The following is an 18,740-nucleotide window of genomic DNA, read 5'->3' as shown; positions in this document are numbered from 1 at the left end:
GATGGCCTGGTTGAGCTGAGCTGTGCCAAACTGGCTTGTGGCCCCGCCCCATTTCAGTGATGTCACAACAGGAAGCTACACCACATGTGACATCACAAAAAACAAAGTCACAAGTGATGGTACATGCTGAAAACTAAAAGCTGCTATGGATTATTTTTTATAACAGTGTATCAAATGGCAAAACAATATGACTTAACACCTAAATCTGCAGCTCTCCTCAGTTTTTAGAGGCTTCTAAAATCTGCTGTTTTAGCCCCCATAGTGTTGTAAACGTAAGACAGACATTATGCACGTTCCTGCTTCCAGAAATAATAAAATAAAACAAACTGTAAAATATAGGAATATGAGATATGAAAATAGCATTAAGAGTTGCATAAATATAAATTTGCCTACCATAATAAAGGCACAAACATTAGTTTCACGAGTGTGTTGAGAGAGACAGGTCTTGAACAAAGTTCATTTTCTCGTATAAAATTTGCCATTTTAGTGTCAGAATGCTCAGAAGAGACGTGGCTTGTGAAAAATGTTTACTTTGTTGACTATCATGGATGTATTTAGATCCATGACTATAATCTGTGCTCAGTCACATTCACTTCTCCCATTGAAATCTCCGAAAGGGGCAGGGCAGTGGCGAAACCCATGTGACACAGATTCCGGCCTCTACGGTGGTGATTAGAGCCACAGACAAAGTGTATGTCTTTATGCCATTTAATTCTGAATGTCTCAATAAAACCTGACAATTTCATTTGATGTACAGCTATAGATTTTGAAAAAAAAGGTGCACAATTACTGAGGTTAGAGATGTTACAAACCCACATGCACCAATAAGATATCAATCATGCATGTTCTTTACAATCGTTCAGTAATTTAGTGCCAATGGGGTCTTCACCACTGATGGACCTTAGCGTATTTTGGTCAATTTCATGGGACTAAAGCAATATGTGGGGATGGAACATTAAACTTGTACTTGGAAATTGCTCATTAATGAGATTTAATAGTGCAAATTGCTCCTTCAATTTTTGAAATACAACATGGATTTGCAATTTATTTTTCTACTATTGAAATGTGTCATAGGAGGTTATGGAGGATATGAGGTTTTCTGGGGGAAAAATGGTCCCAAAGCAGCTTCTCAGCGTTATGGAACACAACAATATCAGGTTTCTGCCCATATCATAGAACTGAGACCCCCCTCCTAGTATAGTAGCTATAGTATAGTGTATAGTATCCCTCAAGGGTCAGTTCTTGGACCAGTGCATAGATGTTCAGGATGTTCGGTGAGCCACAGCATATCTTTTCACTTTTACACAGATGATTAGGCTATCTGTACCTCCCAATAAAGCCCACAGACTTCAGTGATGCTTAAATGGACATAATTCTGATTATTTTGATATTAGGTGGCAGGCTACTCAAAAAGGTTTTCAACTCAGTAGAGGTTATGTCTGTATCGTTTATTTCCCAACGTGTTTTGTCAGTTATTTATTTATTAAGAATAAGATTATTTTTATATACTGTGCCCCCACCCCACCACCACCACCACCACACACACACACACACACACACACACACACACACACACACACACACACACACACACAGCCTACATTTGGTGGCCACCATACAAATCACCCAACCCTATAGCCTACATAGGTTAAGATGACATCTAACAGGCACAATCATAAGAGCAGCACAACCTATAAAACATATTAATTTTGACACAATCCCACACATAGACATTTTGTTTTAGATAGGCTATATTTATATCAAGCAATCCAGAACCACTGCGTAAGTGGAACGACTTGGAGATGGCGCTAATAGGCCTGTCTTTCATATGAGCTGTCTGCGGTGTAGGCTACTACACAGTACGACACAAACATGACACCACCACAGCGAAGTTGTTTGGAGGAAGATAAGTTAGTGCGTGACATCACATCTGGCATGGGAGGGGCCAGCATGTGCACCGGCTTCTGTGGAGCTGCGTATCAGCTGCGAGCAGTCAGCGTCGCCAATACACAAGTAGGCTACACACACATAGGCGACGTGGACGACAACTGCAAGAGGGGGGCGCAAACAAAACAGCAACAAGCTGAAAAGTAGCATCTGCGTGTAAAAGCCTCGACATCAAGTTGAATCCTGGGAGGAGAGCGACAGCAGAAGCGAGGAAGAGCCGAGGAGGGGAGGAAGGAGGGAAGGTATCCGGATTGCTGCGGGCGTTTGGCGAGAGAGACAGCCCCGGACAGTGACGCCTGCAGCGGCATCAGGACCACCAGGATGGAGGGGGAGAATTACGGTTTGTCTTCATCTCACCCTTATAGGTTCCATGTCATTTGATGGATTGCTGCGATCCAGGCTCCTGGACTATGATGAGTTTAGTCCTTTTTTCTTTTTTAGCATTGGCGCCTTGTGTTCTTGCTCTTGCTGTACCAAGTGATCAGAAACGGCCGACTGTGTAGTCTACTGACTGAGCCTATAGCTGTTCATACCCCCAGCCAGTCTGATTGCTTTGGTGGGAGTGTTGACATGAGAAGTTAATGTCATCTAGCAGACTGAGGTGCACATTATGTCATATCTAGGCTAGGGGTAGGGTAGGTAGCCTGGTTGTGTTTTTTTTAATAAGCCATCTCAAAAACAGGTGGCCTCTGTGGTCCTCACAGCCAAACGGATATAAAAAGATATGTGTGATGAATTATTAAGCATCACACTGCAGCTATGGCAGCACCATGCGTACCATACAAACCCACATATTTACACGGTGGGATGCAGTGGGAAACAGAAAAGTTCCTGCTCTTATGGGAACTGATGTTGGTGCATAGGTTATTTAGATGACGGTGTTTTTCTTTATATATATATATATACACACATATATAATGCCTCATTATAAACCTGTCCTCATTGCCAAAATGAACCATCTTTACAGGAAACTCAACAACCTGACATCATGGAGGGTGATGATGTCAGGCCAGGATGAGCTGGCTGATGGGTAGCTTAGGCTTCATCTCAATTATTTAGCAGTTTAGTTTTTTTTTTTCAGTGATCTTAATGCATCTCAAAATAGAACCACCAGCAATGGCCTCATTGCAAGAACTGATGCTCTGTTACAGGGAGGGAGGGCTTTCCATGACTCACATGAGATTAAAAAAAAGTTTTAGTCTTATCAATACATCTTTGACATTATTCATATGGTTTCTTATATATAAAAGAGTAATCTGTCTTTCCAATATACAGTCTTGGCCTTTTCATTGAGTCTTTAACATGTCAAGAAGACACTGTCCTTAGAAGTCCACATAGTCCAGTCTGAGCAGAACCATAATAACAGCATGTTTCCTCTCAGTCCCACAGCTGGATTTATTTTCAGTTGTCTCTTCCCTAATCAGTACTTTATTTGCAATTCAGCTGAAGTGAAGTGGACGATTATGTAATTATGTGCTAAAGTGCGAGGCATAAGAGAAGGGATGTGCTGCAGCTCCCTGCAGTGCACATTCAAACAACACTCTCATCCTCCCTGACACCTCCTCAGTCAAAATCTGCTGCTTGTGGATGTGAATGAGTTAGTACAAGTCGCATAGTCTCTCCTCTCCCTGAGCACCGAGACTGTTCAGCATAATTAGAGTCTAAGAAGGAGAGGGTGTAGAAGTAATCCATCAGCTGTCAGAACTTAGCTTTGTTTTATTTTAGTACAGCTGCGTGTGTTTTTTTTTATTTATTAATTTTATTATCACTGTGAACTTGACTTACACAACCAAAAATGTCAAATTCATGTGGAGACATGTGTGTTTGAGGATTATCTTTATATATTATAGCTTTGTCATGATGTATGCTCAGTAACCTTCTCAAATTTAAGACAGGATTAACATACCGTGTTCTTGCACTCTGTTCCTGTGATGTTACTGGGTGTTGGTGCCTGAAACCAGCTACTTTGGGATCCATAGGGCGTAGCTCTGTTTCAGGACTCACTTCAAAGGCTCTTAGCTGCAGGGTGTCAAAATGTCTTTGTTTTATCTTTTTCTTTTTTTTTCCCCTCCTGCACTTTTGCCATCGACCTGCACCTGTCAGTGCAGCTCAACTTCTACTTGCATAATGAAATGAGCGCACACAAAGGAAACAGTGTGCCTGTTCATAGGTGTGGTGCGCTACAACGGCACAATAGTGTGGTTGCTGTGGTTATTGGTGTCACCTCTCCTCTCGGTCCGACTCCACCTCTTCTTCTTCCTCCTCCTCCTCTTCCTCCTACGACATTGTCAGTGCTACCGTCGCTTCTTGTTTCCCTGCTGTGTCCTGTCACTCTCGACCCATGTGATGATGAGACGGCTTACTCCAACACTGTTTTACTTCTCGCGTTCAAAGCACACTCGCAGAAAGACTGTCAAAGCAACAGCAGGAGCAGCAAAATCTCAGTGGACTTACGCAGTCTCATCTTTTTATTCAGAGTTTTAAAAAAAAGTATTACTGAGAAATAGAAGTTGAAATATGACACTTCAAAGTCAATGCAAATCTGCACTGATGTTGAAGTTCATCTTCTTACTCAGCTGTGCAAGATATAATCAAGAAATTGACATTTTTAGAGCAGTTATGACAAACTTAACTCTTTTCATCATTAAATCTACAGAAAACACAAAGGGATGAAGATAAGAGGAAGCAGACAGGAAGAATATTGAACCTGTTAAACATTAAATCAGCTGAAATGTAAATTTGGCAATCAGTGCTGCAGCTTTATCAGGCAGATGTCACAAAGCACAGTTAATGTAGTCTGTGTTGAGGTGGAGAAACCTGATTCTTCGTGTTTTTAGTTGAGCTGTACCAGCTGAGGTGCTTGTTCTGCTCCCGCCCCAGCCAGTTGTTAGTCACTGGAGGTGATGCTAACATTAGGCTGCTATGTAGGAGTTCCACCAACACAGATCAGCAAGCTCTCTGTAGGTTTATATCCAACCGGGGAAACTCTTTAATCATAGAGGACTTGTCTGCTTATTTAAGAAACATAGAAAGCAGCTGATTTTCAACATAGAGCCTCCCAGAAGTCGGGTCTGTCCTCTCTGGCAACTGATGGTTTTATGATTTGTAATATTAATAAGTGGGTCTTTGACTCAGTCGTTCAACCCACATATATTTCACCGCTCATTTGAAAGCCAAGTCTGCTGCTCGGTAGGCTGTAAAAAAATCTTCTGGCCTCTTCAGTGAGCTGTGAATAAAGGTGTTGTTGCCTGCTGTTTCCACCTGGTGGCATGTACGCTCAGCTGCTGGAGGAGCCTGTTTATTTGGGTCCAGTTCAAGGCCATACTATACACCGCGGCACTCAGAGGAAATCTAATCTCATCAGCCATTATTCCTGCTCGATGATGATGTTTGCACCATGAAGCCAGTGCACACTCCATCTCATACAGCAGGATTGGCTGCATCCAGTAATTTCTGTAATGTGAGACTGTATTGATTGCACTGAAATTGCAATCACCACCCTCCACCTGAAAGCACAGATTGCAGTGAGATCTATCTATCTATCTATCTATCTATCTATCTATCTATCTATCTATCTATCTATCTATCTATCTATCTATCTATCTATCTATCTATCTATCTATCTATCTATCTATCTATCTATCTATCTATCTATCTTACACCCACCTGTTTACATGTTTACTCTGCAGGTTCTCTGTGAGTTGCTGCCAACACTCTGCGCTTCATTCAGAGAGGTACTATATAGCTACAGTGAGGTGGAGCTGAGCAGTTGGGTGAGGTATGTGCATACTAAAAAAGAGAAGAGACGCATTTGTGCTGACTTCACTGTGTCCTCTGCTGCTGTTGCTCCCGTGACAGAGCTGCTCCTCTGGGTGATGTGCAGCTGCAGCATTTTAATGTCGCCAGGACTGACTTTGCAGTTCACGCAGGGGTCACTACGAGGCACTCGGCCTTCCGGCGATGAACGGGGGGGCAACGATGATGGCCACATTGAATGCGATGTGATGATGTCACAGTAATGCAAAACCTATATGCAGCTAAGTGCCAGATCCACCTCATCACGTTAACTTTTTTGCCACCTAGCCTGCTGGTAAAGTGCTGCCCTTGATGCTGTGAATGATGACTGACGGAGAGGGCGGAGGTGAAGAGCTGATTAATGACTGACACCGAACGAGAGAGGCTGTTGTTAGAGAGTGAGAGAGACACTTGGTGTGATTGACATGCAGGCTAATTCAGAGTGGCAGATGAAATGATGCCGGTTCAAGAGTGACGGTAAACATTTCCTCTTTCCTTCACAAGAGGAAGTCATCAGTTGTTGCTGATAATGAAAACTTATGTGTAAGACTGAGACTGTATGTGTGCAGAAGAGACCCATGTGTGTTATGTGGCCCCAAGACCCTAAAGTATGGTTTGGTGGTGGTGAAGAACTCTGAATAGGTGTGGAAATAATCTAATCAAAACAAATGGCTCCCAGTGTTTTACCCAGGAGCAATTCATTTCTTCCACCCCGTTGCCAAGCAACAATGAAATCTTGACTTTATGTACAAGGCTTTTGAAGCCAAAAACTGATGAGTGACTGGAGGCTAAAAGAAACAGAGGGTAGAGAACTGCACCACATGACATGCTACTTACAGTCCACCATGATTTGCATGTGTAGTACAACTTTGAATTCCTCCATAATTGTTTCCTCAGTTGATTTTTCTCTGTGACGGTGGTTTTGAAATGGTGTCAGGCACAATTAGTTGCGGCAAAAAGGCACAGAAAACAGACATTTGTCCTGGAGGAACATTAATAAATGATCTGTGATTGTGATGCAGCCCGGCTTTTGTATATGTGTGTGTATCGTGCTAGGTTCTAAGAATATCTGTGTGAATTAATATGTAAAGTAGCAAGAGAGTGCAAGTGGGAGAGAAAGAGAGAGAGAGAGAAGGAGAGAGAGACACAGAGAGAGAGAGAGAGAGAGCAGAGGAGGATAGAGAGGGAGGCTGAGATACCAGAGCAAAAAGGGGAAGAGGGAGAAAGCAGAAGTGATTTCAGCGTCCTAGCAAGTTGCACATTCCAGTCAAGAGGGAAGAGAAAGTAGGTGAGTTTGAAAGACCGGCCTCCAAGAGTGGAGAATTCATCCTCATCCTCCGACTAGTGGGAGATTAGGTGGAGCAGAGTGACACACTGACAGTAGGAGTCTCTCTGTGGACGAGGCTGTTCGGGAGGCTCAGAGTGACCGCCGGCAGAAGCAGCAGGGGGAGAGTCGGTCGGGGCCTTTGCAACTCCGCCCCCCCCACTACCACCACCACCTTGTCTTTCGTCTCAGTCAGTCAACACACATATTCCACACTGGAGCTATGGGGACAGTGAGTGAACTTTGCGTGTCCAGCCTTCAGACATTCCTGTGTCCAGCTGTGAAGTCGCTCCAGGAAGGTCCAGGTAAAGTAAAGCCAAGAGTCTGGTTCTTAGTCGTGCATGTATATGCTCCATTTGAAGTGTTGTTGTTATTGTTGGTTATTGCCATGTGTAAGGTAACCTGTTGATCGACATTGTGTGCCGTTGTGTCTCGGACGTGCTTGTGTGGCTGGCACAAACGCGTGGCTCCATTGGAGATGAAAACAAACAGTCGGGACAGAAATAGCGGGAGCTTCTTGTGGCTTAAGGAGGCTCTCTCATTTAGCACAAGTTAAAACCTCTGCCCTGCATACACACACTGAGAGAGAGGGTGAGCTAATGTAATTACATACTGAGCAGCTCTAATCGTCAGCAGGTCTCGCACACGTCCACAGCCCACACTAATTTGATCATGATCTTCTCACATCCTTGTTCACACATACAGCAGATCCACAAAGTGCCCAAAGTGAAACCTCTTGTTTCTGCTCCCATCTCTGATAACTAGGGCATCAATGTTGATCACCTCACAAACCTGGATAAACAGCTCTCGGGGCTTCCCTGTTTAATTACAGATGGAGGAGCAGGCAGGAGTGTGTTTATATTCACCATCTGTCCCTATTTGTCCAGATTTGTTCTTTCATTCTGTTGTAATAACAATATGATGTGTGTGTTTGTGTATAGTTCATTGTTTTGGGCTGGTTGTTAAGTGTTGCAATTGCATTACACCGTGCTGCCGGGTAGTGTGTGTGGGTTCCCATTGGAAATGTTGACGTGACTGAAGCGCCTTCACTGGGTCGTGGTGAATCAGCTGACTGAGTGTGTGTAGTGCTGTCTCAGTGATTTCTAAACACCTGAATCAGCAACAGGGCTGACGCGTGTGTGAAAAGCTGCGACTTCAGTTTTGCTATGAATATTCAAGAGGGGAAGTAATCAGGGTTGTTCTGGTTTCGCAGATTTCTGTCAGGCAAACATGTTCTGACAACGTTGGGTGGAAGAGAAGTTTAATTCTGATTTGCAGCCTCCAGTCCGGTTTCTGGGCTCAACAACACTGAAGAGATACATTTCCCAAAGGCTTTGCTTGAGTTTTTTTTTCTGTTTAAACTGTAATAACACTCTTGTTGTGATGGCAGCCAATACACTGCAGGCCCCTAGTGGTGGGAAGAGATTGGGCGGTGTACTGTAAGTGTTGGTGTTTCTGTTTTTAATCATGAATCACACAAGTGAATCATGTATGACTCATCTAATGGTCGTCCAGCAAGTTCACATCGTATCAGCAGCTCCATTTCATTACTGTTAGAATATAGCTGAATGCTGTTTAGGCTGAGCTAGTGGAAACACTAGTGAGGACTTAGAAAAAAGTTGCTTGGCGTCTTCATTTACTGATCTCATGCAGCGTCAGGTTCCTCAGGGGGTTTGAGATACTGATGTTTCTTTTTTTAAGTATATTTTTTGGGCATTTTTGCCTCTATTTGATGGTATAGTTGAGAGAGACAGGAAATGGGGAGGCAGAGAGAGGGGGAATGACACGCAGCAAAGGGCCACCTGATGCACGATTCGAACTGGGGCCAGCGAGGACCACAGCCGTGCGCCCGCTCCACCCACTGCTCCACACGACGCTCCTGAGATACTGATGTTTCAATCTGCCCCACTGCATCTAAAATGAAAGAAGCACATGCCCAGTTTTGTGTCTCTTCGCAGCTTTAAATGTTGTTGTGAATCTGACATTCACACTGGCTGTGAGTGCGATTCAACACGCCGTGTTACACCCAGATGGATGCTGATGGTGTGTAGTGTGTGTCACTGAAAATGTGATAGATAGTATATACAGTAGCTGATGTTAAATATCTATCACATCTGTATTTGGGGCTGCCTGGGGCTCTCTGACATGGAAATGAGTCTTGTGGGCTCCAGGGGGCAGCTGAGGACACAATGATCTGTTTGGGAACAAAAACAAATTCGTCAGCAGCAGCAGCAGCAGCAGTGAGTGTTGGAGAATATTTGCCGAATCAGCTTGTTGTGAGAGAGAAAGAGTATGGTGCAGTGATGTTTGGTCATGACGTTTTAACCATTTTGAATCAATAGACATTGAAATAAGTGATATTGCTTCTTAATTTACGCTTGACATGTCATCGTTTTTCATCAAAGGTCTGCTACAATAGAAATACAGTTTACTTCTGCCTAAGAGAAACCAACTGTTACACGTTATTCAAAGAGTCATTCTTCAGGCTCTGTACCTGTAATTTATGTTGAAAATACTTTTTTATACAGCAGTACCACTCCAAATAATACGTATTTGGGTTTTGTAGCAGTTTAATGATTAGAGGTCTAATAGGGTTTTTTGACCTTGGTGAGAATAACATACACATGTTTGTGAGTGATATTTTGTCAAACAAACAATGCAAATGTTTCTGTGTAGCACATATGATATATCTTCCTCCCTCACTTTCTGTGTCTGACACAGCAAGCTGCACACACTTCCTGTCGAGGTTGAAGACGGCCGCTCACCTCTGAAGTTTTCACTGGAGATTTTTTTTAAATAAGATTAGAAAAGGGGAAGGGAAAAAACAATACTGTTATTTTTATATGTAGTAGGGGTTCTGTTGGGAAAGTGGGAAAGACATTTTCAATAAAACATGTCACAGTCAAAGTGAAATAAAGTAAATTAGCCACTTCTCCTTGCAGCAAACCTGCTTCCTCCTCAGAATGTTTATTCAGTTAATATAGAGGCAAAACTATCCACTATTTCAAATAGAAAAAGTGAAAAAAAAAAAAATTGTGTATCAGAAATGTGTTTTTTGTGATCCCCCAGATTTCCCTTGCAATTACAAAACAAGACAGAATCATCCGCACACTGATTATCTGTAAGCTTGTGTACACACTAACATGAAACACAATATTGATGTAGCTTTACTGTATTTTTTTCTCTCTCCTCTGGTAAACATACAGTTTGACATGTTTTGGATGCTGAACCACAGCAGACAGACTCTGCCAGCGAGCTGCTTCCAAGAGGAGTGTGTGGGAATCCAAAGAGAGGCAGATGAAATCCACACAGCCATGAAAGCCAAATGAGTTCTTTCTGGTAGCATGAGAGGATCTGCTTTGTTTTTTTTGTTTGTTTTATCTTGATAAATTATCATGAGATGAGCAGGCATGGTAACGCGGCTGTTGGTAGACAGAGGCATGTTTTTTGTGTTTTTTTTCTCAGACATATTGCGCTGTAAGTTGTGTTGTTTTACTGTAAATATGGGGACGTGCTGGCTTCCAGCTCATCAGCTATCATGCCTGCAGACACGTTATGAATTTATGAACAGCAGGGATTTTATTTTGCCACTTCTCAAGACCGCTTATTACTCAGTCTTATGCATAATTAATTACAGATGAGCAATTTCTTCAGCTGCCTGTCATTTCCCAAGACGGTGATAGTGCTTGTTGGGGTGATTGTGTCAAGTGCAGGAATGAATGCTGTGGGCTTTGCCTGGGGAGGAGTGGTTTCTCCTGGACTGCTGTCATATTTACTGTCAGTATTTTATACCACCTTCCGAAATCTGATTTGCATAGACACAGCAGTACAGTTATAATCAGAATCAGAATCAGAAACTTATTCATTCCCAAGTATGTTTATACAAAGAATTTGCCTTGGTTTTAAGGTGGAGACATTTAACATCAAAATAAACAAGAAGTACATAAATATAACTCAAAGACAGTTGACATATAAAGGTACAGAAGGCACACAAAATGCTATTTACAAGATACTTCCATACGTATATTAAAAATATATATGAATAAAAATATGAGCGTGAATATGAACATATACATCTATAGGTATATAATAGCAATATGAAGTATATGTGTTCAAGTGGAAGTGAGTTGTGCTGCTATAAAGGACACACATGTAAGAAGTGACATGAAAGCTCCATCTATTCTTGTATTTTATTATACAGCTCCTGCCACTAATTGCTCAGGTGTGGACTCCCCCTCAACCAGAAAATGACAGGGTGGATCGATCCAACCGTGTCAGTACCTCTGACTGTACCTGTAAAAGAGCAGTGGTTTCAAAATCAGCTTGAACAATTTAGTCCTGTGCAGAGCAACACAACACAACCCGAAACGCAGCTGATGCCAAAGAATGACTGGCATGCATGCAGCAATCTCAATGGCAACAGAGCAACTTTTCAAATCTGGTAATGACACCTATTTCTCAATACTTTTTTGTTTGGAAATCAAAGAGGCAGAACAAAAACAAGCACATCATTGTGTGACATGCAGTTCACTATACAAAATATGACGTATATGTAGGTAGTTGTGTGATAAATGTTCGTGCCTTTGGGATCTTTTATTATTAATTTTTTTGTAATTTTAGGAGGAGGAGTGAAACTTGAAAAAGCAAAGCTGTAATAATGTAATTATTGCAAATGATCAGCAGGGGTCACTGTTGACATCACTTGTCACAAGTTATTTTCTTACACAAAAGAAGTCAGATCTTTTTTTGTAACACATTGCTTCACTATTCAAACTGGATCTGTTACTCCATTGTTAGAGCCCAGTTGATATGAACAGAGCCTTGTGGTTTCAGGAATGATCCTGTTTGGCAGCACACTGCTTAAAACCAGGCAAACATCATCTTAAAGGCTCTCACTGATTGTTTCAGATCATCACAAGTTTACTGTCTCCTCTGTCATGGTGGTGCTTTCTAAACAGAAGCGCTAAATTGCATTTTGGGATGGAAATTTTTTGGAGTGTGGCTCACATTACCAACTATAAAGATATCTCAGCTTCTGTTGTGTCCCTTTTGAATTATTTTCCCCCTGTTGCCCTGTCACTTGAAAACACACTGTATTTCAAAGGCTTAACACAGTACACTGCTTCAGCTGGCTTGAGTTGAAATGTTCTCTGGTATAAGAAAGCTACTTTCAGCTTATGCAGGTTTAGCTGCTTACAGATGACAGCCACTGCTGCTGGAAAGGGGCTTTGTCTTAATTTTCTAACCAAATTACCATTCTTTCATTGCAGAGAAAATTGTCTTGGCTATCAGGGAATGGTCGCACAATCTGATAGTGTTGTCCTATCCAGACTTACTGTAGGAAAGAAAATGATGATGCATTGTTTTGCACAATGAGTAAAGCAGAATAATCTGCATCTTTTAACATGCATGAGCCAAAACCTCTTTGCCCTCTGCAGTCCAGGATGACGCTGAGCGGATGCTTGCATAAACACTTCATGAACATCATCATTCTATGTCTTTATGTAAATGAGGATGTTGCAGACGACAGTATCTCCATGTGTTGATGTCAACTCATGATCTGTGATGAGCAGTTAAAAGGTCAAACAGCTCTCTGGCCTCACTTGCTCTGGGTTCTTTAGCACACATTTGCAGCAGTGCCCAGGGGAATGGATGAACTCTTAACAATGAATTGAAACTTTGTGCATCCAGCATCGACTTCACAATGGCTGCACTGTCAGTTGCTGAGTTCAACTGGGCCATTCATGTCCCACAGCTTGAAGACGAGACCCTTTAAAATGAAGTGGCCGTGCACACTGTAGGACCTTTCATAGATGTCTCAATGATTTTACTCACTAGGCAATAAACATGCATGGTCCTCAAATAAACTGTTAATCCAACTGTATAGTTTTAATTCCTTTGCTAGTATGAATACTCACAACTATATAATGCATCCAGGCATCCAGTCTTCTGCACATATTCTCTCCTAGTGCATCACATAGGATTGGAGGGGAAGAAAGAAAAACAGTGAGGAGCTTTCTCCCTCTACACGGCCTCTTTTACTATAGCTGCAAGCACAAGCACAGCATTCCTCCTGGCCCTCCCATATTTATGAACAGGAAGGTACAGGCCCGGCCCTCTCCCGTCTGACAGGAGCATGGTTGTGCAGGTGTTATACAAACAGCAGGCTGATTTATTCGCTTTTAACAAAGGGAATGGATGGCAGAGGAGCTCTTCTGTCTGCCCTTGCCATTTTAGAAATGTCTCCCAGATAGAACAAAGAGACCCCTGGTCAGATGCACATTTGATCACAGGCAGCATAAAACTTGAATATACAGTGTTGATGGGCCAGGCTGAAATATGAAAGTAATAAATCCAGTGAGATGAGGCTTTTATCTCTGAGAAGATGCTGGCAACTGATGTGTTGGTCCAGAAAGTTACATGATCGGCTTTAAAGAAGTTGTTAACTCGTACCACGGTTTGGTAGAACTGGTTTTACCATTAATGACACATCCAAATGAAATTGGTGATCCAACTTTGGGACACTTTGTCATGTCATGTCATGCAACTGAAAAATCCCTTATGAGAAAAAAAAGAGTTGCAGTAGGCTATCTTTTTTTTTCAGTTTGATTAATTTTCCTGTTTGCATTCTCAACAGCAAATAACAAAAGAACAAAAGGTGCAGCAGTCAGTTAAATTAGTTTCATATACTTTGAGTATTCAACAGGTGTTTTGAAAGTATGGTTGTCTTGGCCACAGACCTAGGCGAACGGTTTGATGCTATTTTTCGTACTTTTGTGTCTGGGGTAAAAGTGCCTGCAAACATGTCTGTTTTTGGCGGATGTGGTGAATCAAATGCAGCGCAGCCGATATGCGCAAGATCAGCAGCGGTGACTTGCTCTGCTGCGTCTGTGTGTGTCAATCACACTCCCTGCCCCCACTCGGCCCTGTCCCAACAACGGTGTACTGTGTGTAGCCTACGTGCGTGCGTGTCTGTGTGTGTGTGTGTGTGTGAGAGTGAGAGAGAGAGAGAGTGCCCTAGGCAACAGGGTGGAGAAGCAGGCGGCGGACGCGTCATCTGGCCCATTTGCTGCACCTTCAGAGTCAGACCTGAGCGGTGTCAAGTCAGCAAAGCCCAGTGAAGACTGACACCGGAAACAGGGGAAGCTTTCTTTCAAAATAATGTATGATGTGGTATTAAATAAACCGTGTTTGCAGTAATCCAATAACTGTTCAGTTTCGGTTTACAGCAACTGTTGCTGCTTGTTATAGGCTATTATAACGCAAATACATCGGAATCTGGGGATGCTCAAGAATTTTATTTGACTTTGACTTTATTGAATAGCCTATAATTGGCAGTATCCAGTTAGCATAATACAAAGTCCATTACTCATCTCAACACTTAGCTAAAGAAGCCACCATGAAGCTGCCATTGGGTTACCGGTAAATAGAGAGGGTGAAAGTTGTGTAGACTTATTGTGCTTCTTTAACTTCACTTCACAAACTTCCTAATGCAAATGAATTTGTCGCCCAAGACAAAAACAAAACAAACAACAACAAAAAAACATTGCTCAATAATAATTCTGATTAATCAGAACAGACATCTTTGCATGATAAATCCAGAAACACCGCAATTTATGTGTTTTATTCTGAAAGCCTCGACAGGAAGCCTGTTATAGGCTATAGATTGCACTTGACAGAGAACCGCGCGCAGGAAAGCCTGCTTGGTTAAAATCCTCCTCCGTCTCCCCAAGACCACTCCTTTAAGCTGTCGACAGAGCCACCCTTCATTTACCAAAGAACCTACTCCCCTGGGTGTTTGATAATTTCGGCTGTAAAAGACGAAAATAAATCGATATATTTATAAATAGTTGTAAGTGGTGCTATAACAGCCAGAGTTTTAACGTTGTGGAAACTTTTCTGGACGGGGAGCTGCGAAGAGAAGACAGCATGGTGTTAAAATCGGAAGACGGGATAGGTGAGTGAAATAGTCGAAGGAAATACGTTGTTACACCGTGTGACTATAGTTCAGTTCAGTTGTCTTCATGGGACTGCGTGTGTTTGGAAAAAAGTTTATTAGGCTATTCATTTTAAGTGTTAAACTAAGAGTGAAGTTTTTCAAAGTAAAATCTCAGGAGCTAACTTTCTGTGTGAACTGAAGGCTGGCTCGTCTGTCTGGCCTTGTTTACAGTGTTTACTACGCTGCCATTTGCTACCAACAGAGATGTAGTTACTGAGTCAGCTTTGTGCATTTATCATCCCCCCTGTAGTTTTCCAAAACTACTACGCTTCCCATGCCTTTTCTGAAAAACAAACAGGAAAAAAAACGCATTAAAATTCCAAATATGTTATCATTTCTTTGGCCTTCACATTAACAGACTCTGAAGAAGAGATTTAAATTACCATTTAATACTAATACTACTTAGTGAGTTCTATTTGAGTTGTGCATAGCTATTGCAGTTCTGTTCCTTTTCTGTTTAATTTTTATATCCACTGTTTGATATTTGTGAGTCTGCTTACTTATGTTTGATTTATTTCCTATGGCTGTGGTTGTTACTTACCACATGTATTAACAGTTCAGTAACACATGTAGAATATAGCCCGGTCTGTCACAGTGGTTTCACACAGTCTTAATGGCTTTTTGACTTAGAGGGAACATCACCAGTGTCACTTTACAGTCTCAGCAGCAACAGGTGTGAGAGCAAACCGTTAAATCCTCCAGTGTCAGCACAGAGGCAGCAGCACATTATTTCCCAAGCAGTTTAGTTTTTTTTCTATATTTCTGCTTTTGAGAAGATTTTATTTATGAAAACACCTTTTATAATGCTCTATCCTGTATTGAAACATGGTTGCAATTCTCTTACGTAAGGTTATTATTGACTGTATTGTTGTATTGGCATGACTGGCTTTGGAAGTCAGATAGAAAGCCTTTGTGAGCGTGACGCTTTCCTCTTCCACGCCTTGGTCAGCCTTGCAGTATTAATTAGAACTCCTAACCTGCGTCACTGTTAATCGTTTTAGAGTTAACAGTGACTGACTGACTGATCCTTTTACATGCTGCTTGCTCCTTTGTTGTGCTGATGGATATAAGGGGAGAACTTTACTCACTATCTCGCCTCAGTGGCCCCCACGTCAGCCCGCCTGGCACACAGCTGCATTGTTTGTGCAGGATGAGAGAGAGTTGAGAGAGACAGGAACAGTCGATTCTCTTTTCGAGTCCATTTGTCTCTGCCACTTAGAGGTGGGTGGTCTGGGGAAGTTAAAGTAGTTGTCACTAATGGTTCCCTAATGAGTAGCGCTGAGAGCTCTAATGGGCGCTCCAAAACAATGCGCCCTGCCTGGCACTAATGCCCTGGTGGTTTGTTAACGGTCATCCTCTCCCCATAATCATATTTTAGCCTTCTTGGTGCATCAGTTGCAGCCCTCCTTTCCACTCAGGCCAGTCTTTATTCTGCATGGTTACTGGCTGCTATAGTGGACTAAATGTATTTTACACTTAAATGCATTTGGGTTTCAGGGTTTATGTTGTTGTTGTTCTTGCTGCAAGTCTCATGTGTGGTAGTAGTGCAGCAGCTCCCATTTGGCTGCATTGCTGACATTTTTTTAGGGCACAGCCACTGAAAAGGGCACAGAAACAGGTTTGGTACTAACCACTGTGACCTCTTTGTTTATTGTAGAATATACCACAATAAGTCAAAATAATATTTACTCATTTCCTTTAGCAACAAAATCAATGTATTGATTTATCAACTTAATTATTAATTGATTAATCTTGACGGATTATACTTCGCAAAAGTCCTGCTGTCTCTTGCGGTGCTGCCTGTCTAGAATTCACTAGGGAGCTCTTTGTGTTACTACATTGACGTTAACACAGCCAACAGTTATGGCCCATTTGCATAGAAGGTGTTATTAACCTTTTGTCATAGAGGCCTGTGATGAGTCATCTTCTCTTTGTTCCTCAAATAGATCCAGGTTCTAAATGTTTAAGTGCATGAGAGGATACTGTAGATAAGAGTGTGGTGTTAGTTTGTCAAGTGTCAAGTGACACATACAGTTTTTTTTTCCTTAGGGAATCAATTTTTATTTTCTTTGCCTTTTTTGTGTCTCTCTCTTTTTGTCTTGCACAGTTCATTACCCTCATCTCTCTTCCAGCACTGATTTGAGTGCCTTCCAGCTTTATGTGCAGCAGGTATAGACATGCCTGGTTCCTGCAGGACTAAACTTTGTGATCAGCCAGAAGTCCATAAATTTCAAAATGGGAGCAGATGAAAGCTTTAACAAGGAGTGCACTGATTTGCCTATCAAATAAACATGGCTCAGGTGCTATAGGGCTTGGTTATGCTCGAGTAGTGCCTGCATTGTCTGTTCGGCATTAGCTATTTGTTTAGAGATTGTTTTGGCTGCAGGAGAGTAATGTTAGACTGACAGCATCAGTGCATGACATTACATGTTTTGTTTGTGACATGGAGTAACAAACGTGTATCAGATCTTTTTTGTTGATTTTTACAAATGATAGGAGGTAGTTACAGCTTATCTGTTTGTGTGTTGTGTCTTTCAACAAAAGCACTGAATTATGAGAAAGATCTGGCACCATTGTCAAAGAGGTAAACAATTGAACCCTGCCTGCTGAGTTCAATGGCTGCTTTGTTGGAGCCGGATTTTTGCAACCCCTGTTTTTTTTTTTTATTATGCACTATTCAAATCATATTGTGATAGAGTTGAAGGATTCAAGTTCAGACAGAATGGCTATTTTGTATTGTCTTTGCCACAGGATGGGAGGGTTGGGGCCACAGCTTTTCACTCCTCCCCTGATCTCTGTACCAGTTCACAAACAGGAAGCCGAGACTGTGACGACAGGAAGTGACATCCCACGGTTTTTGTGTGTGGGCTAAAAGTTTCTACACTTTTTTGCCACTGAAAATGAGAACAGAGAATAAAGATCATAACAAGAATGGAGATCAAATCTGACAAAATAATTTTAGATTCCCCTCAGACTTTCTCATTCTGGACTTATCTGCTATGTGTGTGTGTTGTTTTTTTTTTTTTTACTGGTGAGAGAGGATGTTGACAGTAGGACAGACCTGATAAGAATCAAGGCCAACTGCATCAGAGGACAAAAGCGTGCATTGTGGGTTGAAATAGCACTTCCGTCTTTGAGGAAAAACAACTAGAAGCCTCCACATTGGCCTGTCATAACAATTAATGTTGATAAATGCCTATAAAGTAGGATGGAGATTATTAAAGAAAGCTGATCTTTTGTGTATATAATACTGGATTGCACGTGTGTGTGTGTGTGTGTGTGTGTGTGTGTGTGTGTGTGTGTGTGTGTGTGTGGAGCTGTGGGACGTTTATTCTGTGGAGCTGCCAGTGTGTTTGCTTTACACCGTGGCAGTGTGTACGATGGTCGGCCCAGCTATACATTCTTCAGGCCCAGTTCCCACCAAGTCACATCCTCTGGTCCCTGCATTCCTACACAGTAGCTTTAACACTGCTGGCAGACTGATTGTGAACGCGCCCGGGGATGCTAATTTGCTCCTGGGGTGAGACAGGGTCATGTCTGTTGGAGCAGCCGTCCTTTCTGTCCCCAGTTACTCTGTAGTGTGGCTTAACTCCAACTCACGTTAATGCAACAAGGCTACATGGTAAACAGTAAAGACTGAGCATTGGAGCAAGAGGTAGCTACAAAAACAAGTTT

General features: G+C 42.1%; 1 protein-coding gene across 3 annotated transcripts in view; it reads left to right on the top strand.

Moving 5' to 3' along the window:
• Positions 1-2,026: 2,026 nt before the first annotated feature.
• Positions 2,027-18,740, top strand: part of cyth1a (cytohesin 1a) — a 39,061-nt gene continuing 22,347 nt past the window's right edge. The window contains exon 1 of one of the 3 annotated variants that reach the window (XM_083976759.1): positions 2,027-2,287. In XM_083976759.1, the coding sequence (XP_083832885.1) occupies positions 2,269-2,287 (19 nt within the window). In that variant the 5' untranslated portion in view covers positions 2,027-2,268. Of the gene's footprint in view, positions 2,288-7,265; positions 7,372-14,793; positions 15,024-18,740 lie in introns of those variants that run through there. The other 2 variants (XM_083976757.1, XM_083976758.1) reach the window with 2 other exon arrangements.

Source organism: Trachurus trachurus (assembly GCF_905171665.1).
Source record: "Trachurus trachurus genome assembly, chromosome: 8".
Classification (NCBI taxonomy): domain Eukaryota; kingdom Metazoa; phylum Chordata; class Actinopteri; order Carangiformes; family Carangidae; genus Trachurus; species Trachurus trachurus.
This window is presented reverse-complemented; position numbering and strand designations above follow the sequence as displayed.